This window comes from Arachis hypogaea, chromosome 4 (genome assembly GCF_003086295.3).
Source record: "Arachis hypogaea cultivar Tifrunner chromosome 4, arahy.Tifrunner.gnm2.J5K5, whole genome shotgun sequence".
Classification (NCBI taxonomy): domain Eukaryota; kingdom Viridiplantae; phylum Streptophyta; class Magnoliopsida; order Fabales; family Fabaceae; genus Arachis; species Arachis hypogaea.
In genome coordinates, this window is record NC_092039.1 from 1,540,070 (window position 1) to 1,562,794 (window position 22,725).

The 22,725-nt window shown below is 26.9% G+C and overlaps 1 protein-coding gene across 1 annotated transcript; it reads left to right on the forward strand.

Moving 5' to 3' along the window:
- Nucleotides 1-16,750: 16,750 nt before the first annotated feature.
- LOC112795632 (amino acid transporter AVT1H) lies at nt 16,751-21,984 on the forward strand. The gene is made up of 3 exons (XM_025837661.2): nt 16,751-17,143; nt 19,838-20,451; nt 21,311-21,984. The coding sequence occupies exons 1-3, from the start codon at nt 16,858-16,860 to the stop codon at nt 21,848-21,850; spliced, it is 1,440 nt and encodes a 479-aa protein (XP_025693446.1). The 5' UTR covers nt 16,751-16,857; the 3' UTR covers nt 21,851-21,984.
- Nucleotides 21,985-22,725: the final 741 nt, after the last annotated feature.

Consider the following 22,725-nt stretch of genomic DNA (forward strand, 5'->3'; position numbering starts at 1 on the left):
CCTAACATTTATTCATTGTCAACTATGTTTCAGTAATTAACTAATTAATTCAACAAGATGAACTTATCTAATCTCATAAGTAAAATTAGTTTTAGTGAAAGGTCATTTCATAGATTTAAAATAATAAGTTGCATAATGGTTATTTCAATAAGGTCACTATGCAAATGTGACATACCCACAAATAAAAACAAAGGGTAAAATCGTCAACAATTTTTGAATATGTCGACAAAAATACCTCACTTTTCATAACGATAAAAATATTTTTTAAATATTATAAAATATGATAAAAATATTTTTAAAATACAGTAAAAATAATTTTAAAATATTATTTTTATAAATGACAAATCATTTTTATATTTCACAAATTATTTATATATATATATATATATTTAATCTAACATTTTATAAAAATATTTAAATAATTATTCAAAAAGTACATATAAAAAATTAGATTTAACCAAAATGTAAAATTTCTAATTTTTTTATCTTTTTAAAATATTATTTATCATTGACAAAAACAAATTGAAAAATAATATATTTAATATAAAATTGTTAAATTTTAAAAATAAAAATATTTTATTTATTAATTATACTTAAAAAAATTGTATCAAAATCTAATATTTAAACCACTTTTTAAGAATATATATAATGTTGGATGTTTTGTGACGTTTTATAAAATTTATCCGGAGGATTAATAGCCATTAAATAAGCTAATTTTCATCCTTGCATCGCTTTTTATTGATTTTATGCATGCAAACCATTATTTGCAAATGGGAAAGTATGAGAAATTAATGGAATATTTGTACAATGTATAATGGAAGTTTATGGAGTATTAGAAATATAACTACTAGTGTTATCTTTTTCCATCAGCTGAAATTTTTGGGATGAGTGGTATCATGACATGGTATTAGAGTGCAAGATCCGAAAAATCAAGAGTTTGATTCTTGGTGAACCCCAAAATCAGTTTAACCTTATAATCTATTGTCTCCCTAGCGAGATCCATTTGCAGTCCCATCTCTCTTTCCATCCTATAAGCTTCTCACCTTTATATAACGATTAAATAATCAAATTCGCCTTTGAAAAATTATTCGTTTGTTAAATTAGTTTTTAATTTTTTTAATTAAATTTATCTTTTAAAAATTTTAAATTAGTCATACTAATTTTTCTGTCACTTTCATTGATGATGACATTAGAATTTATTAATATAACACGTTAAGTGACACACAATATACACCTATTAGTCTTAATTAAGTAATAATATGATAAATTTATGAAATTAGATCAATCAACTTCAAATAAATTGATAAATTTTAATACCTCAAGATCTTCCTCAATTTGAGATTGATTTGATCTAATTTTATAAATTTATCATATTAATAACTAATTCGAATTGTCACATAACGTGTATTGTAGTTAATGTGGTATCATTTAATATATTACATCAATAAATTTTAATATCGTAGATAACAAAATGACGAAAAAATTAATATAACTAACTTAAAATCTTTAAAAGACGAATTTAATTAAAAAAATCTTTGTCACGAGTAACGAATTTTATGATTTTTAACCTTTATATAAGGTGTGGGTGTTGAAAGAATAAGGAATTATTGACGTTAATGGGATGTTGGTGGAGTCAAGTTGTGGTAGGTGTGGTACTTTTTGTGTTACTAAGTCCGGGCTTGATTTTTCAATTACCAGCTGGGAATGGCAATGTCTTCCAATTTGCCAACATGCAAACTAGTTTACTATCCATCATACTTCATGCAATCATTTTCTTTGCCATTTTTTCTCTCTATTCTTTTTTTTCTTTTTATTGCTTTGCATGTCCACCGCGAAATGTTGATCAAGTAAGAGTTGTTTAATTTATACAAACTCAACTTCTCATATAATTCATCAATTCAAACACACACACTCTCTCTTTCATATGTTTGAAATGATCTTCCTTTAGATTCTACTATGGTGGTTTTCTTTCTTTCTTTCTTTCTTTTTATTATTCATTTAAATATCTCAACACTTTGCTAATAAATCTGTTCGTCACCTGAGAGATCTTGGGTGTTCGACGGATCGATTGGTGATGAGAGGATGAGCGGGTGTCGGGTGAGGCTTTTGACCAACTTGGAGCGGGTGTAGTGATGCAAACTGAGAGCTGGCGATGTCGGAGGTGGTGTGGACGGGAGGTGGCCACCTATAAAGACACTTCGACAATCAAGTCAGTGTCCGTACAAGGTGATAGCCAAATTAAGTAAGATGTTACGTATCTTGAGGAGAGAGCTGACATCTTCTCTTATATACTGTACTAAGTAGGTCCGTAGGTGATCTAGCCCACTAGCCATAAAATTTCTATGAACTGTCCTAGTCCATGTGAGGGAGGAGTAGGTCGTTCCGGTCACTGGGTTGAGGCTTCGAGTGCTGTCCCGAAGATACCGACTTGACTGGTTATTGAGTGTGGTGACTTGAGTCGTGCGAGCTTCGGGTCGGGTGCGGGAGATCGACCCGTCGGGTTCTCCCTATTGTGGAGAATGGTTTGAGACTTAGGTCGAAGACGGTGTCTTCGACCCGTCAAGTAATTGGGCCGGACTGTATTAGTCGGTAACAAAATCCAACATCAACACAATTATTTTCTAACAAACCAATGATGACCAAATGTTGAAACCCTTTTTACCCTTCCACATTATTGTTTCATTTAGAATTGATTATTTGTGAAGTTCCTTGATCATCATGTGTGACTTCTAAACTGACCAAACATGTTAGTCAACGCAATAAAGCTCAACGAAGTGAAAATAAATAGTTATAACAATGAGACTTAAAGACGAGAAAATTAAATCATAGCTACGGTGGATGTTATCTCTTCTTCTAAGACTATAATTAACATGAATTTTGTAATAAATAGGATTTCTATTATAAGAAATGAATATTGTTTTTGTACGGTGGATTTTGAAGTATAGCTCGTTTTATAAGATAAATTTTTTATTTATCAATTTTTATGTATTATTTGGATACTTCAAAAAACATAATAAATGAAATACTTGACAAAAACATTTCGACATTCAAATTAGCTCAAGTTAGTATGTATTCTAATGAAGATTAAAATATAATTGAAAATTCACATATACTTTTTTTTTTCTTTTCATCGGTTATAACCAGTTATAATTGTAGTAATGATATAAAAATAAAAAATTTAACGTTATCATGATCAACCATGAATATATATAAATCCGTAGTTACAACTGAACTATAGAAAAAATTTAGGGGGTCAACAATTTTGTTAAATCCTGGTCAGCACGTAATCAATAAAAAAAATGAGTCATTGAATAAAATTTCATACCAATTTCACACTATTAAAATTATTATTAATAGCTATTTGATAGCTACAAATCATAAAAAAATGCTAGTCTCTTAACATTGTTCCCGAACTATATATCGAATACGGTGGATCATATCCACCAAGGTCAAAATGTTTCATTTTTTTTCAAAGGAAATATTTCATTAATGTAATGAAATGATATGAACAGTTCACTAGAGATTACACACATAGGAGACAAATTTAAAAAAGATTCAACAAAAACTATGATGTAATTGAATAAGTAATTTTTTTAATTTGTTAGTAGAAGTTCCATTCTCTTTATGCGAAGAACTTCATATTCAGTTCATCTTCTTTATTTTTTCTGCATGGATCGACAAGTCACTTCAACACACATTCAAAACGTTTTTCATTTTTTATTGAAGACTAATTCATTCTTTACTTTTTAGATCTGTTAACATAGATTCGTTGCTAATTCTATATCACTTAAATAGTTGTAATTTCTATGTCTGATTGCTTGTATGAAAATATCATGTGAAAAAAAATTATTTATTTGAAAATCTTATTAATTATTTTGATAAATGCAGTGGTAAGATGAAAAATTATTGCGATTATCTAGGCATTGATAACCATTGCCATTAAAACATATAAAAATAAAATGAATGAACGCCTTGATTTGATTAAAATAATTTGGAGGAAGTTTAAAATGTTTAAAATAATTTGGTTACGAAGAATGGTTTGCTCTTAATTTTTGAAGAGCTATATAAATATGTTTTGTTGGTGTAATTCTACGTTTTTATCTCTTTCGTTATGTTTATTTTCTTATACTCCTTAATATATATATATATATATATATATATATATATATATATATATATATATATATAATTGCATTGTTTTCATTTGTTATCTTTTTAAAACAATAATATGTCTGCATAAAATCAATAATAAAGAAGAACTTAGAATTGACATTTAACTATAAAATATTTTATTTAGTAGTTCAGTTTTTATTTTTCTTTTGAGAGATTAAGAGAAATAAATTATTTCATTTAATTTATTTAAGAGAATAATTATTTCATTTAATTTATTATGATATTGGATGATTAAGAGATTAAGATTTGACAAAATGACATTTTATTTTCTTCTCTGTTCTCTCTATTTTCAAAATATATACTCTACTCTACTACAAGACTAAAATAGCATATATTTTAGTCTATTTAATTAAAATATTTTTTAGAAAAAAGTATGAGGAGTTAATGGAATATTTGTACAATGTGTACAATGGAGGTTTATGGAGTATTAGAGATATAATAATTAGTATTACCTTTTTTCATTTGTTTAAATTTTTAGGAAGGTATTTATTATCCCTAGTACTCGGATGATTATTAATTGATTCCAAGTAAAAAAAAATTAAAAACTAAAAAGACGTATAAAAAAAATAAAAAAAAAAACGAGAAGATTATATTATAGATAACTTATCGAAAATTTAATTGCAACTTATTATATGTTCTATCGAAGTAGAAACCAAACAGCTCTACTTTTACCAAATCGAATAATATGTAATCGTTTTTTTAAGAATAAGTATTATTTTGGTCCCTCACGTTGCGGGCCGAAATCGATCCCGTCTTGATCTAATTTTCGATTTAGAATCGTCTTTAACGTTTTTTTCATATTAAAATCGTCATTTTTATAAAAAATTTTAATTTTATTCCTAAACTACCCTCACTTCAATAAAATTTAAAAAATTAAAAAAAATAAAACACGCGGGGGAGGGGGAGGGGAGACAAGGCGGGGTGGGGGGAAGCGGGAAGGGGAGGCCGGGGGTGGGGTGGGGTTGGTGGTGGGGGGAGGGGAGGGGGAGGGGGGAAGGGGAGACCGCGGGTGGAATTGAGGTGGGGGAGGGGAGGGGAAGGCGGGAAAGGGAGACCGGGTGTGGGGGCGGGGGAGGAGAAAGGGGAAAGGAGAGAGTATTTTTGTCTAAAAAAATAAAAAGGACGATTTTAATAAAAAAAAAACGTTAAGGACGATTCTAAATCGAAAATTAAATTATGGACGGATTCGATTCCGACCCTCAACGTGAACGTGAGGGACCAGAACAATACTTATCTTTTTTTTATCATATATATCACAACACTACACAATAATTTTTCAAATCTATTTTAAATAAATCTATGTAGTCCCAATTTGTTTTTTTCGTTCCTTTGCAGTATTCGTGTTTATTTTTGTTTAGTGAATGCTAGGAACCCACTCCACTACCATTGATGAATCTTAAATTTATCTCCATTTAACATGAAATAAATAAATAAGCCACACATTAAACAACTATTTAATTAATTTTTAATAGCAATTCAATTAGTGTTAACTATGATAATACAATAGATTTTTTCAATAATCAGCAAATATATCATAGATGTTAACTTACGTATATTTATAGGAGAATTTGTTCGAAATCACTATATATATATATATATATATATATATATATATATATATATATATCATCTTTTTCATTTTATTCATACATAAAAGATTTATATAGTCAATCTTGTATCTACAAGTAAAAAAATTGATCTTCGCATTCTATATAAGTCAAGAAAATGGGTTGATGCATTTCAAAAATTCTCTTTCTTTCTCTCTATTCACTAAATTCTTAGATTATTTTTTATTAATAGTAATATAAATTTAATTATAATTAATTTTGTAGTAGGAGTATATATAAAATATAATCACCTAATAAATATTTTTTAAATTAATTATTTTATGTACTTTTTACATACTTTTATTATAAAATTAATTATAATTGAGCATACATTATATTCAAATACTTGTACTGTACAGTATAAAGTTTGTTTGTCAATTCGCCATTTATACACTAAATTTTTTATTTCATGTCGACGATGTCGTTATACTGTAAAATTTACTGTTATTAATATCCTAAATTCTCTTTTGTGTAAGATCCAGATTAAAGCTGTTGGCGGCACAAGAACTAGGAGCTGGAGGCGGTGGAAGATCCAGATTAGAGTTGTTGGCAACGTTGAAGCTGTAGGAGACGACTTTTCCAGCTATTTTGTGATTATACAAGAATATATGTACGTACAAGAGAGGAGGAAGAGCATTGTCATTGTTTGAAAATCAAGAAGGATCGAGGATTATCTTATACAGATGTGTTTGTTATTTAGATTAATTTTCATTAGTAATGATGTAGGCTCAATTTGAATTAATTTTGTTTTAAAAGTACATAAGAAGTATATAATTTATAACTAAGGTGTACTCTTTATGTACTCCTTATGTACATAAATATAAAGGACACTATTTAAAATTTACAATGACATACCAATTTCAAAAAATGCATAATTGGCAAAATTTATTAAGCATGGCAAAGCTAAATTTCCCAAAAAAAATTAACTGAATATAGAAATACAACATGATATTACGATAAATTTTAGAAAGTTAAATTTAACCATTTTTGTATAATTTTTTGGAGTGTTTGAGAATGCTCTAGATGGTTTCGGAACGTTCTAGAATGTCTTAAAAGGTCGCGGAATCCTCTGAAGGTTCTAGAAGACTCTAAAAGGTCATAGAGTATTCTAGAAGAGTATTGATATATATAGAAGTATGAAGAGTGGTATGAAATAATTTAGAAGTATTTAGAAAGTTATGGTAGGGTAGATATTTGTAATGAAGGTTCTAGATAATTAATTTGGACCATTGATTAGATTTAATCCTAAGCATCCATTAAAAAGATGGATGGCTATAAATAGGAGTTGAGAGTTAGTGTGAGTCACTTGTAATAAACACTTGAGTAATAGAGTGTTCTTTTCAGCAAAACTTTCTTTCTCTTGTGTTCTTAGCTTTCTTGCTAAGTATTGAGGGTTAGGCTGACTTGGTCTTAACTTAAGAGGTTGAGTAAGTTCGAGTGCCGGCACGGTAGCGTTGGAGTGTGTCCAATACCATGACAATTTTGGTACCAGAGCAAGGTTTGAGAGGGAGCACAAGTGGTTTGTGGGTATGACTTCTAGTGTAACCATGGAGCATATTGAGTCTCAAAGGGGAAATGATGCTATTCCTTCTCAATGGAGAGGCAGGAAGGTCCATTCTTCAAGTAAGCCTAGAGGTAAGGACTCTAACTTCTTAGAAGAGAGAGTTTCTATGTTAGAGAATGTTATATCCTCTATGGATGAGCGCTTCCAAATGATAGAACATGATAAGGAGACCCTCGAGGCTCACGTATTAGGAGAACTAGATGCTTTCCAAGAAAGCATGCTCCAAATCGAAGAGAAACTTGAGAATTCTTTGAAGCTATTTGAGAAAGTTCAAGTTTAGTTCGAGGAGGTAAAATCTCGACCAACCATTATAAGAGAAACGATAAAGATTGATCTTCCAAAGCGAAAGGAGTTCAAGGGCGTGAGGGACGCTCGAGAGGTGGAGAACTTCTTATGACAAATAGAGAGGTACTTTGAAGGCCAATGGGTGGTCGAAAAAGCAATAAAGATACGCACTGTAACTCTCTACCTTTCTGATAATGCTACTTTGTGGTGGAGGAGAAAATGCGTAGATATGAAGAAGGGTACTTACAACATAACTACATGGGAAGATTTCAAAAAGGAGTTGAAAATACAATTTTTTCCTGAGATAGTGGTGTATGAAGCAAGGAAGAAATTGAGGGAGTTGAAGTAGAAGAGTACGATTAGCGATTATGTAAATGAATTCACTACTCTCACGCTTCAAATTCCCAACTTAGCATCAGAGGATACATTGTTCTTCTTCATTGATGGACTCCAACCTTAGGTAAAGCAAGAACTACAAAGAAGAAATGTTAAAGGATGTCGATGAGACTATCATGCACTACCAGAAACACGGTGATTAGCCACGGAAAAAACCGTGGCTAAAATCAAGAAAAATCGTGGCAATCAAGCGTTAGCAACGAATGGGTATCCGTGGCTAACAAGGGCGACGCATTTTCAGTTAGCCACGGTTTTTGGCCTGTTAGCCACGGTTTTGTGACCCGTGGAGACATTTAAATAGCCACGGTTTTCACTATTTTAGCCACGCTCTAAACCGTGGCTAAATGACAATAATATAATCAACAAGTATAATTTTGCCACAATTTTGTCCGTGGCTAATATTGGTGGGCTGGGTTTTTTTGCCACAATTTTGCCCGTGGCTAATGTTAGTGGGTTATTTAGCCATGGTTTTTTCCGTGGCTAATCATAAAAGATAAATTAAAAAAAAAAATATATATATATATATATAATAAAGATGCTACTTAGTACAAAATTATATCGTATAAAATTAAAAAAAAATTAGTCATATCCATATAAGTAGAATTCTTATTAATAAAAATATGAAATTTAAGTAATAATGTTGAAAAGCAAATATCCTGAACTAAATGAGTTTAAACTATTACAAAATCAAGTATCAGAATGCATCATTATTAGATCTCTAACGTCTTCATTGGAGTACCTACAAAAACATTCAAATAAGATTGTGTTATCTCTTAATTCATGAAAAAAAAATGTTCCAAGACATTATTTAAAATAATAGTTTAATGTAAAAAAAAGTAAAAATGCATACCCAATAAAACTGAGTTTTCATTTTCACAACATAAAACATATCATTAAACTCCTCATCAATCAATATATTATATATTGCTAGACTTATATCCTACTAAACAATTTTCAATTCAATTGTTTCATGTAAGTAAGTAAGATATCAGATTACAATCAAAATCATTTAGAGACAGAATTTAAAAATAAAAATAGAAATGTATTAGCAATTAACAAGATCAATATTTTAGAGTAGAAAGTTGAACTTACCAGGTAAATATTGAGCATATCGAGCATGCGGATCTTCCAGGTAAGTGTCCCTTGTTCCATGGCAACATGCATCCATTACTCTAAGTTACCATTGTTCACATATTCATCCATTAGTAGCTTAAATACTGAAACAAAAACAAATAAAAATGCTATTGATAATACAAAGAAATAGATACTATGTACTCAGGAGTTGTGAGAGCATAGATAATAACTTAAAATGATTTACTTTGCTAAAAATAAATACCTGTTAACTCCCTCCAAGCAGGCACATAAGATGTTTATGTCTAACATGACCTATAGCCTCCACTTCAATTATGAATTCACTTTTCTTATTCTTTATTAAATAATTTCAAATTTCAATCACACAACAACTTCGCTTTAATAATTGAAAGAAAACAGTCTCAACTACTGTCTAGTGTTATAATGAGAGAAAGGTTGAAAGAAGCAAATCAAATAAAGTATCCTTACAATTTTTTAAGAAGTTTTGTTTACTGCCACCTCATTTCTATTGATCAACGTCTAGAATGCTTCTTACCATTCTTGAAAATTCCTTCTTCTTCATACATCAAACTAAAATCTCTCTCGTTTGAGATAGTTTGATCTACACTGATTAACATTATTATGATCACAAAATAACACTCATATAAAAAAAATATTCACAAAGATTAGGCTCTTAAGTATATAAAAAATTACAATGTTTAAAGAATGGATGCTACCATAGTGATCTAAATGGTGGAACTTCTTCTTATGAAGTGGTTTAGAATATATAAAACTAAATGCATAAAGTTAGACTCAAAAATAAGAAACACAAGAAATGATAAGAAATGTAAATAATAACTCTTATTTGCTACCTTGCTATGGCTATGAGCATTACCAAAATAATGTTGATTTTAGAAATTTTAGCATATAAAGGAGAACTAAAGTTAATTAGGAATATAATTAATCACATTAGTACGTACTACTAAGTAGATAATTATATTTATGCATTTAAATTATACTTTATACCAAAAATTCATTCTCTATACCATCAAAAGGATAAATGAATAAAACATGCAAATCCAAGACAATGCATTCATCTCCACCAACAACAAGAAGAGAAAATTTAAATCGACCAGTATTTTAGAGAGGCAAGATTCAGAGCACTACCTCCAGAGAGAGTGACAGTGAAGGAGGTGCAATGAAGCAACCTAGGGTTCCTTCAAGTCTTCTTCGCGATTTGCCGTAGAATCGGATTCTACCGATTTTGCTTGCTTCTTCGGTGACTCGAACTGACGGTACTCGAACTGCTGCAAATCATGGTCCTTTCTCTTCCACAAAATGTCTAATGCGATCGTACTCAGAATTTAAACAGGAACGGATTGAGCATAACGGATTTACTCTGAAAGTTAGTTGCAGGAGCTAAGAAATTACGGATTTGGAGAAACTGAAGAGAATGTTATTAGCGAGAGGGATAGGTTGCATGTTATCAAACTTGAATCAATTACAGGAACTAACAAATAGGGAATTTGGAGAAAAAATAGTGTGAGGAAGTTATCGTAAAAACTGGGTGAGTGGGCTACTAGTTACATTTAACATTACCGCTAAAAATTTCATTTATCTTATTATAAATGTTAATTTGAATTTTGTTTAGTGAAGTAACTATCATTTTTAATTTAGAATAAAATTTAATTTTAATAAAAATATTAAATTATAAATTTTATAACTTTAAATTATATTTTAAAAATTTTACATACAAATTAGAATTTAGAATTTTGACCCGATGGATTTAAAAAAGATGGCATCAATAAAAATTAAAATAAATAAACTTAAAACTTAAAAATTTGATACCTTTGAATTAAAAAAGAATAAAAATGTTGTACATAGTTAAAAAATGAACTTCCATAAAGTTTATTTTATTTTATTTTTTTATTAAATTAATAAAATGTTAATAAATAGATAGAATAATAAAATGTAGTTATAAAACTAATATTCTGAATTTTAAGAGTTAGAACTTTGTTCATTAATATTGCACTAAATTAATAGTGAGTAATTAAATTAGTTATTATTCTAATCAATTATAGTTAATATTTTTTATTTTTTAGAATTAGCTAGAGTTATTTTATTAAAGATAAATATGTACTTTTTTTTGTACTCTTTTGATACTCTTTTTATAATTTTAACATTTATTTTTAATTGAATCATTTTATTTTATTACTAAAGTCTCTAAATTAATGCATAATGTAAAATTGAACACTGAAACTGTATTTGGTCAGAAAGAATACGAATAAAAAAAAGTGACAACTAAAAAATATAAATAGTAAAATTGTATGTATATGAATTAGTCTTTTTTTATTATATTACAATATGATTTTTATAAAGTAATGAACAACACAACCACACAAAAAAATTATTTTTAAATCAAGAAAGAAAAATTAAAAAAAGATTCGGAGATATGGCAGAGTATAATTTTTCGACGGTAGCACTAGAAAGGAAGAAGGGAGAAAAAATTAACAATTGGAGAATTGGAAAAGCCTGCATAAAAATTGAGAAAAAGTATAAATTGCATAAAAATATTTTGAAAGAGATGGAGAAAAACGCCAAATTAAAGACAATTTTGAAGTGAAAATCGTTTGAATTCATCACGGTGATCATTAGGTCTGTGGTAAATGAGGAAAGTCATCTCAAGTTAGCCACGAACAAATAAAACCGTCGAAAAAATCCACAAAATTTAGCCACGGAGATACAAGACGTTGCAAGTGATTATCACGATCATATAATTTGCCACTATTTTTTATTCGTGGGTATCTTCCCGTTGGTAATACCCGTATTTCTGGTAGTGATGGTGGCCAAATCACTCACTGATGATATCTTTATTTTTTAGAATTATCATAAGAAATAGTTGATTGATAAAAAATATTACATAGATTTAACAATCAATCACTATATATTTATAAAAGTATGAAAAAAGTTTAAGGACCAGCATAATTTATTATTTTTAGTCAGTACTATAATTTTAATTATCAGTCTAATTTATTTAATATAATAATCTAATAACATATTTTTAGTTTATACCTTTAAGTATTAATAGTTAATTATTAGACAAAAATAATAAATTTTACTTATTTTTTAACATTCCTTTTTATATATATTGATTTACATATTTTTCAACTAAAAAGATTAAACTGCCAAATAATTAATTTTGCCAAAATAAAATAATTAAATTTATAATAGACAAATGATCAAACTTTTATTATTTATAGTAATATAATAAAATAAATTTTATAAAATACGAAATACATATTTTTATACTCTATGACTAATTGATAATTATTTTTTATATACACATGCATAGCATGATTGTAAATATATATATAATTTAAAGCTTAAATACTCAAATAATTTAAATTTTAGCAAAAGAAGTAGCACGATAAATTATATGATATATTCATTTTACCTTAATTATAGCAGCAGATTATATTACTTCGCTAAGCTAGATGGATTTGAATCTCTTAAAATAAACAAACCTGAAAATTGATTGATAATTTGAGAGGGGGAAAAGATCAATTATTGGATCCATAATTTTCATTGCAATAATGTGACAGTAACTAATTATAATTAATTACCATACCTTATCCCTTAACATTTTCATCATCACTTTAAATAAAAGGATCATTCAATATCAACTTTTACATTAGATTTCAACTCACTATATTATTGTTTTCTGACTTGGTACAAATAATGCATGGCAAAAACCAAGTTTTCGTGTCGTAATTAACTTAATCATTCTTGGTTAACCTAACAGTTAACACCACTAGTTATAAGGGCACGTTGGAATATAAAAGTAACTAGTTAAATTTATTTCTGAAAAAAATATTTTTTAAATTGATTATCAAAAGATCTTTTTTAAATAAATTTATTTTTCAAAAATTTTAAATTAATCACACATACATCACTTCGGTTACTAATAATGTCAAAATTTATTAATCTGGTATGTTAAGTAATACCACAGCGACTACAGTATATACTTAGTAATTCTAATTGACTATTAATATGATAAATTTATTCAATTAGATCAAATTAATTTTAAATTAAGAGAAATTTTAAAGTATTATTAAAATTTTTTAATTTAGAGTTGATTTGATATAATTTTATAAACTTATAATATTAGTAGCCAATTAGAATTGTTAGCAATACAAGTGATAGAATGACTAATACGACCAACTTAAAATTATTGAAGGACGAGTTTGATTAAAAATATCTTTCTAAAATCTATTTGAAAAATGAGTGATTTTTCAAAGAAGAAATTAATTATTTACTCTCAGTAATATAAAATAAGTAATTAATTAATTTACAGCAGCGTAGCATTAACTAGGAATGATTTTTGGTTGGATTCCATGAGAAAATTAAACTTTTCCCCTACCCATTAGTTGGATATAAGTCATGTCCCATTTTCAAGTTTATATGGCTAATTAATTGGATGGTATCTTTGTGCATGCATGAATAATAGTGCATTTTATTTTCCATTAAAATTAAAAGTTCAAATTATTCCTTCTCAATGATACTCTTCTAGGAGGATATTAAAGAAGGGAATATCATACATCATACTTGGAATGATTAAGCTAACACTCAATAATAAATTAAATTCGTGTAGGTAGTGAAGCATTATTTCTTTTTCTGTTGTTCGATCACACTTACGTATTCATTCATAAATTGGGACATTGCTTTATCTTTTTTTTTTTCTTGCTTGGATTAAAATTAAATAACTTTATATTTAGAATTTTATTTAATCTCAAATAAGTGTTTATTTAGAAAAAGCTATATAATATTAATTAATTGTTTTATTAATAGTTCTATTAAAATACTAAAGAGAGAATAAGTATTGAAAAGGAATCGTTAATAAAAATAATTTTGTATAATATTATCTAAAATAAATTTTAATTTTTTAATTATGCATACGCATAATTCACTTTAGATATTAAATTTATTTAAGATTAAAACAGTAATATTCGAATCGTTAATAAGAATATATATGATGCCACATATACTATTCGAATCGAACATTCTAGAATATGCTTCCATTCAAGTTGGTGTTGGATGCTGCTTTCCCCAGCCTATGTTGTTGTTACTTCACCATATCTCGTGAAATTAATTAATTAATTAATTAATTAATTAATTAATAAGTAGTGCTACCTAGCTGAGCATGTGATTCCCAAATCTTTATTTTTATTTTTATTTTTATTTTTTTTATTGTATGTTTGGATTGATGTTAGCCAAGGGAGTAGAATGAAATGAGATTCAAAAAGGGTGGGATGGATTTAAAATTTATTTCCATTTTTATTGTTGGAATTAAATAATAATTCAATTCTAAATATTTTTAAATAGAAGAGTATAGGTAAATAATTCTTGATCAGTCAACTTTAAATAATTATTAATTAATTTTTAGTACAAAGTGTAGTTTAAAAATATTTGTTGATTTATAATTTATTATTAACTAGACATTCGTTGATTATCTAACGGAATTATTTCAAATGCGAAGGAATAATAAATGAAGCTTTTGATATAATTGGATGAAATTGGTTTGATTTCATTACTTTTTATTTCGATTTATTAAATAATATCTTTTGTTTTTCAATAATCCAAACAAGAGCACTTATCATCAAATGTAATGAAAGTTTTTTTTATTTAAAAATTGAGAGTTGAATTTATGGTCTTTTTTAAATTTAAATATTTTAATTTTAAAATGAATTTAAATTAAAATTGGTGTTGAATCATAATATTAGTTATTTAAGAGATAATTTTATTTTATTTTTTGATTATTGAACAGTAACAAAACAAACATATTAGTCAATAAATTATAATTTAAATGATATAATTTTCTCATACTTATTTAAGATATCGTAAATTTGAATCTCCTTCTCATTGATAAAAAAAATAAACACATTATAATTTGACCTTTTAAATTGATTAGATTTAGAAGGTTAATACTATCACATCGCATGGTGAATGCATGGATAGTGATACTTTTTTCACTAACATGGTTTTTGAGCTTCTTTTGTCTTAAGTATGGTGATTATATTTGGATACTTTATCTTGATTTAATTTTTTGAAGTCTTGGATTGTTGTGAATATCGGTAGTTTTTTGTTTTGGAATTGTTAGTGGCATTTCGATTTGCTTGATGATTAGGCTCTTCGGTTGGTGATGACAATGGTGGTGAAAAATTTAAGAATTAGAGTTTGTATAGTTGAGAATTTAGAGTTATGTGATTAGATTAGGTTGAGAGGAATAATTTAAGAATTTTAATTTTTTTTCACATTTTAAATAATTTTGTCCATTAAAATGTTTTTTTAATATAACATTAATTTTATTTTTATCATGGAGAATAAATTCATCAGTATTTTTAATATTTATGCGTAAAAGTAATTATATATATATATGAAATAATTAACTCAAAACGTATAAAGGGCTTGTTTAAGAGACTTTAAATTTTTTTTTTAAATTTTTGACTTATGAAAAATAATAATATTAAAGTTTTTTTAAAATAAAAAATTATTATTTTCTCAATCTCATTATTTTAACTTTAACTTACAATTTTTTGTTTAAGATGAGTTCGCTCAATTTCCTTGTAAACTTCATTTAACTTTTTCCTAAAGTATTGTTGAGGACAAAATTCAAATTTCTAAGCTATTATTATTGTCTCCAACAGTTTATAGGAGTAATATTGCCAGCGCCAATGACAACAATGATCATGGTCTTCAAAAATATACAGATACAGATGAATAAATCATATTTAACCAAGATTTCTTCTATTATAAATTAAAAAAAATTCACTGTCTCCCAAAAAATACTATTTATTCCTGTGTACTCGTGAACTCATGTACTCTAGAGACAATGGTTAACTTTTAAACTTCTCTTCTCATCCAATCTGATATTTATGAAGAAATGTGGTGAAATTTGCCGGGAGATAAGGCAAACTCTATAAAAATATAGAAGTTTGCCGGATTCAGGCGAACTTTATTAAAATAATAGAGTTTGTCCGAGGTGTGGCGAACTTACCTTAAATAAAAAAAATCATATTTCGGACATTAAAGTTCAAAAATCGGATTTGGGAAAATAATATTTTTTTTAATTTTATTTCAGAAAAAATTTTAGTATTAATGTTTATTACAAATTTTAAAATCAAATGATAATTTTCTACGAAGTTATTTAAGTGTTTATAGAAAATTAAAAAAAAATGACTTCTCTAATAATAAAATTTTTTGTTCATATTTCTTTTAAAATAAACAATTTAGAACTAAAATACCAAATATAAAATAACTTATTTATAAATTATTTTTAATATAAATATTTATAATTTAAGTTTTTTTTAAATTTAATTAAATTATTTATCCAAACTAAATTAAAGTATCTCACTAAAATTTAATTGAATTAAAAATATGAGCCCAATCATGTCAACACTTTGATTCATTTTGATATATCTCATCGATCTGATTCGTAATTAAGTCGATGATTGTAACCTTATGTTAGAATATTATGTCATACAAATTAACATTGATTCTTTTATACGACAATCAAATCCAACATAGAAGAATCTAAGCCCTTCTTTATCCTACTATAAATATCACATTTTATTAGCAACTTTGAGCAACACACCACCTTACTTAATAAGCAACTAGTGCTAATTAATATAATTAAGGTTCTCTTCTTTCTTCTTGTCAACAATTTCCCCCATAATAATTTTTTCTTAACTTTCATTAATTACCATGTGGGGAAAGTTGTTGATGAAATCCTTAGGGAAATGGCTTCAAAACCTTATTGTTAAATCAAAGAGTAGTGATGAAGAGAATTGCAATGCTTGCTTAGGAGAAAGCAAAGAATGCAATAATTGTGTCCACACCAATAATAATAATAATAATAATAATAATAATAATAATAATAATATTGAAGAAGGAGTCACCAATATGATGGACACAAAAAATGATGCTGATGATGATGAGGCCAATAGCTCTTTTGCTCATGCTGTCATCAACATGGTGGGGATGCTCATAGGTAATATATCTATATATATTATTGATTAAGAAATTTTTTTTAAAATGATGGATGTATATATTTTTATTTTTTATTATATATATATATATATATATATATATATATATATATATATATATATATATATATATATATTATCGAACAAATTTCAAGTGTACCAGGAACATCAGGATTCCAGTTGTTTTAACCGTTGATTTTAATTAATATATATATTATATATATTTTTTATAATTTAGATCAACGGTTAAAATAACTAGAACACCGGTATTCTCAATACACTTGAAACTCTTTCTATATTATCTATTTTTATTGATTATGTGAATAGTTATAAAAAGTAGAATATGATTATAACTGTCTAAAATATTTTATAGTGTCAGCGATTTATATATTATTCATAAATTAATTTTACAATAAAAAATTCTCTTATCACGATGAAAAATAAAATAATAAAAATAGAAACTAATTTTACAAAAATCACACAATAAATAAAAAAAAAATGACAATAATATATCATTCCCTTTGCCTGAACCATGCAAATTCTTTATGTTTAAAGTCTTGATAATTAGTACAAAAGAGATAAACTGTATCTTTTTTTTTTTTGGAGAGAATATATAATAAAAAACCTTCTTATTAATTTAGTTATCACTAATGTGAATTTTTTTCATTTGATTACTTGTATATAATGACATAAGTAATATTATATATTTAAATTTTTTTATAAACTAAGTCCAATCAAATTAAATAATAAGATTTAAAATAATATTAGTCATAATTGAATTTTGTTATATTAAATTAACTTAATTAAATTTAATTAACAAAAAAATTTAAATATGTATCATTATTCTAATGACATATATAGAATCCACTACAACATTCTATTCTTGTTCAGATACCTAATATTAGTTGTCTTAGAATATTTCATTTGTTATTCATTCTTATCTTTAATATTTAGAATTATAAATTTTTAAGTTACCAATGCCAATGTGTTCTAATCATATAAAGATTATCCTTAGAAATATTAACATGCTGAGGTAGCCCTTTTAATTTATACATTCATGTATCAACTTATGATTAATTACTTTTATTCCCATTTAATTTGGTATTTATATTGAATGGGTTGAATTTTTTTTAAAAAAAAGCATACTGCTGGAAAAATACAAAGTATAAACCCTAACATAATGTTGATTGGGTGAATAAGCTTCTGATAATAAGCCTTGGCAATTATATTAATTTGCTTTAAATAAGTATGTTTTAAAATCAACTATATTATATATATAGAAAATTAAACAACAAATTAAATTAGTCATTTGTATTAAATACACATTAAAATGTAGAATATAATACATGTTAAAAATATATAAATTAAATAATACATATAAATAACTAATTTGATAATTAATTTTTTACGTACATATAATTTTTTTTTAATTTTATAAAAATCATATCATTTCACCAACCAAAGAAATAGTTTTATGAGGGTAAAATTATTATTCTCTTTATTTGCTTAACTTTAACCTACTAAGGGCTTAAGAATTACGTGTGGAATCAGTGAATCAGCAACGAATAATCCAATTAAAAATATTATTATTTAAATTCTAGGAATATATATTCTTTAGTTCTACACAATGCTAGATAACTAACATTACATCTAACATTTTCAACCGATAACAATTGGGTTAGACCAAAAAGCACAATAAAAACACAAAACAAAAATAAAAATCACATGTTCTTTTGAAATTATTTTTTTATCTATTTTTATTTATTGTTCTTCTTTCTCATATTACATTTCATCCAATCACCACTAGCCATTAATTACCACTTCAGTCATAATTGTTCGCCACCTAAAATTCTAAATCCTAAATCATAAGCATTAAATTTTAAATTTTAAATTTTAAATTCTATTCCCTAAATTAAATTTACTTAGTTTCACTTTTAAATATTCTTTTATTTGAGTTTTAGATTTTTTTATTATTTTTGGTTTTAGATGTTTTTCTAAAATATTTAATTATTAATTAATTTATTAGTTAAAAAGAGTTGGCTCCCAATATTTTTTATTCTTTTATCATTAAAAGAAGTATAACCACGTGAGTAAAATACTATCAAATAGTAGTAAACAAATGTATATAATTCTTGTATCTATAAGATAGACACAGTATTTTTATTGGAATAATTCTGTCACTTTTCACAAGAGTTGTTTAGCTCGCTTATAACTGCATTTAACCATTTGTTAGTCATATATTATTATTTAAAAATTTTACAAATATTCCTAGCTTGGTTTAAATGTTGTTCTATTAGCTAGTTGGTTAAATCTTTTATATCAGTATTGCATAGAAGGTACCTTAGCTTTAAGGTAGAGATAAGCTCAAAATAATTTTTTAAATTGACTGAATGTACCGAAATAATTTTTAAGATTTTAATTTCAATAATTATATTTTTGAAATTGACAAAAATATACCATATTAATTATTCAGTCTCTTTTCATCATGTGACTCGTTACGTCGTTAGGAATAAATGTAAATTATTTTTATCTGTCTTAAGACTTCAGAGATTATAATACTTTAGAATTTAACTCCTTTAAACTACTTATGATTAATTACTTGTTGCTTCTTTTAAGTAGTTTAAAGTTTGTTAATTATCCCAAAAAAAAAAAGAACACATTATAGAGTTCATACTATATTTACATGTTGGTTGTAGGTTTGGGACAATTATCAACTCCATATGGTGTGGAACAAGGTGGCTGGGCATATTCCTCAACCTTACTCATAGGGCTTGGAATCATGTGCACTTATACTTCTCACATCCTCGGCAAATGCCTTCGCAGATATCCGACGAAGCTAAGAAGCTACGCGGACATCGGCGGCCAAGCATTCGGATCGAAAGGAAGGATACTAGTCTCTACCTTCATATACATGGAGATTTTCATGGCTCTAATTTCCTATACTATTTCGCTACACGACAATTTGATAACTGTTTTTTTAGGAACCACTTTGAAACTTAACCTGGCGAAGTTGTCAACTTCGCAACTACTAACTATTGTGGCTGTGTTCATTGCTCTCCCTACAATGTGGATAAGAGACCTTTCTTCTATTTCGTTTCTTTCCACCCTTGGAATTCTCATGTCCGTCGTTATTTTCGTGTCGATGGCGGCCACCGCCGTTTTCGGAGGTGTTCTGACTAATCATAGCATACCGGTTTTTCAGATGCATAATATTCCTTCAATTTCTGGGCTTTTTCTTTTCAGCTATGGAGGACACATTGTTTTCCCTAATATATATAAAGCTATGAAAGACCCTTCAAAGTTTACCAAGGTAAATAAGTTATTAGCTTAAACAAGTTTTTGTTATTGTAAAATAGCTTTTTTAATTTTATGGTCTTTATAGAAACTTTTCTTGGTGTTAGTTTTTCCAAAATTTAATATTATTTGTTTTGCTCCATATTATTATTATTATTATTATTATTATTATTATTATTATTATTATTATTATTATTATTATTAAGTGTTTGTTTGAGCGCCATTAATTATCTTGATAAAAAAAGATATTTTTTCTATGTAAATTTTTTTTTTATTTTTTAGTGTCTTTGGCAAATTTCTAATAGTAAAAGTAAAATCACTAGAAAAATAAAAAATATCTTTTTTGAGAAACTATAATTTTACATCTTTTTTTAAAAAGTTTTTTTCTTTAAAAAAAAGATGTTTATAAACAAAAAAATACTTTATATTGTTATACCCAAACATAATTAATAAATAAAATTTTTTTGCATGAGATATCCAAACAAAAAATTATTTTTATTTTTTCATAAACTCTTTAAAAAATATAAATAAAAAAAAGATCTTTTCTTAAAAACTCACCCAAACAAACGCGTAACATGAATATCTTATCACATCGTTATTTTAAGAATTTGAAACAAACTAATAATATACAGATATGTTATGATCACTATTCTTTTACAAAATTTGGGTTGCAATAACTATTTTTCTGTCACTTTTTTTTATTGACATGTAAACTCTTAGTAAAAAAACACATTTTAGTTTGTCACTAAAATCACATGCAACACTAATTTTTCAAATTGATTTTTTTATGTTGAGAACTAATTATTGTTCCATATTTTTTTTCATTTTATAAAAGATTCATTTTCTTCTTATTTATTTATTTGGGAAAATTTCAGGTATCCATTGTGAGCTTCACAATTGTGACAGCACTATATATGATAATTGGGTTCCTAGGTGCAAAAATGTTTGGGCCTAATGTTAACTCTCAATTCACTCTAAGCATGCCACCAAAGCAAATCATTACAAAGATTACTCTATGGGCTACAGTGTTAACCCCCATGACCAAATATGCCCTTGAATTTGCACCTTTTGCAATACACTTAGAGCATAGGCTTCCAAGTTCAATGAGTGGAAGGACAAAAATGGTAATTAGGGGTTGTGCTGGTTCAATCTTCCTTTTGATCATTCTTGCACTTGCTCTTTCTGTCCCATATTTTGAGCATGTACTTAGCCTCACTGGATCTCTAGTTAGTGCAGCAGTTTGTTTGATTTTGCCATGTTCTTTCTATGTCAAGATCTTTTGGGGTCAAATTGCAAAGCCCCTTTTGCTCCTAAACTTTTTCCTCATCATATTAGGGTTCTTTCTTGGGGTCATGGGTACTATTTCCTCATCAAGATCATTGGTGGAGAGTTTTCAAGCACATCATTCTAGCTGAAGGAAGGATTTTATTATGAAACTATATAAGGAGATGTCTTGTTTCTATTTTTATTTTCAGTGTTTTTGTTTTAAGGATCTTTTGACAAAAAAAAGGTCAAAATAAAATTAATAGATTCTCATTTTCTTGTTTTATTTCATGTTTTCGTAAGTCTTATCTACTATTACTGTGCATGAGTTAATTACTACTAAATATATATAATTCGATTACAGTTATTCAGTGTTAGTCAGAAAAAAAGATTGTAAAAACGATTTTCATTGTAGCGGCGAATAAAATAAGAGCAACCTAAACCAGAAAAACGGAATTGTGAGAAAGCTATATAAGCATTGTGCTGCCAAGCGAAACGAAAATCGTAATATTGTGAAAATTTGATAGACTCATTCTTAACAAACCCCATTCCATTTGATAAATTGGCTAACCAATTGTAAATTACAGTTGTGATAGGAATTAGGTGGTAGCTAGTCTAAAAGGATAAAAATTTGAAATCCATGGAAAATTACTTATCCAAATAAACTTCTTATTCACTTCAATGCTTTCTTTATGACATCCTTTCCTTCTAGATTACTTCTCTATGCTCATGAGGGATTATTCCCACTTAGACATCTAAATCACTTCCATATCTAAAAATGTCTTTCCATAAAAATTATGTTGAAGATTAATCATATTTAATGAGTATTTGACGAGTATAAAAGACTGAGATTAGAAATTCATAAGTTATAAAGTTCAAATTCATTGTAGATATTTTTAAATTAGAATTCAACACTCTTCAAAGTTTAGTAAAAGTGTCACAATTCAAAACAATAACCAAAAGTTCAATTCCGGGTCATTCTCTCTTGGAATTACAATCAAGTGCATTATCATTGACTATGAGAGAT

Bases quoted from the DNA above. Each gene is read 5' to 3' on its own strand.
- LOC112795632 (XM_025837661.2), top strand. From the start codon at position 16,858: ATGTGGGGAAAGTTGTTGATGAAATCCTTAGGGAAATGGCTTCAAAAC. The intron at 17,144-19,837 runs GTAATATATCTA...TGTTGGTTGTAG, and splicing joins CATGGTGGGGATGCTCATAG to GTTTGGGACAATTATCAACT. The intron at 20,452-21,310 runs GTAAATAAGTTA...GGAAAATTTCAG, and splicing joins ACCCTTCAAAGTTTACCAAG to GTATCCATTGTGAGCTTCAC.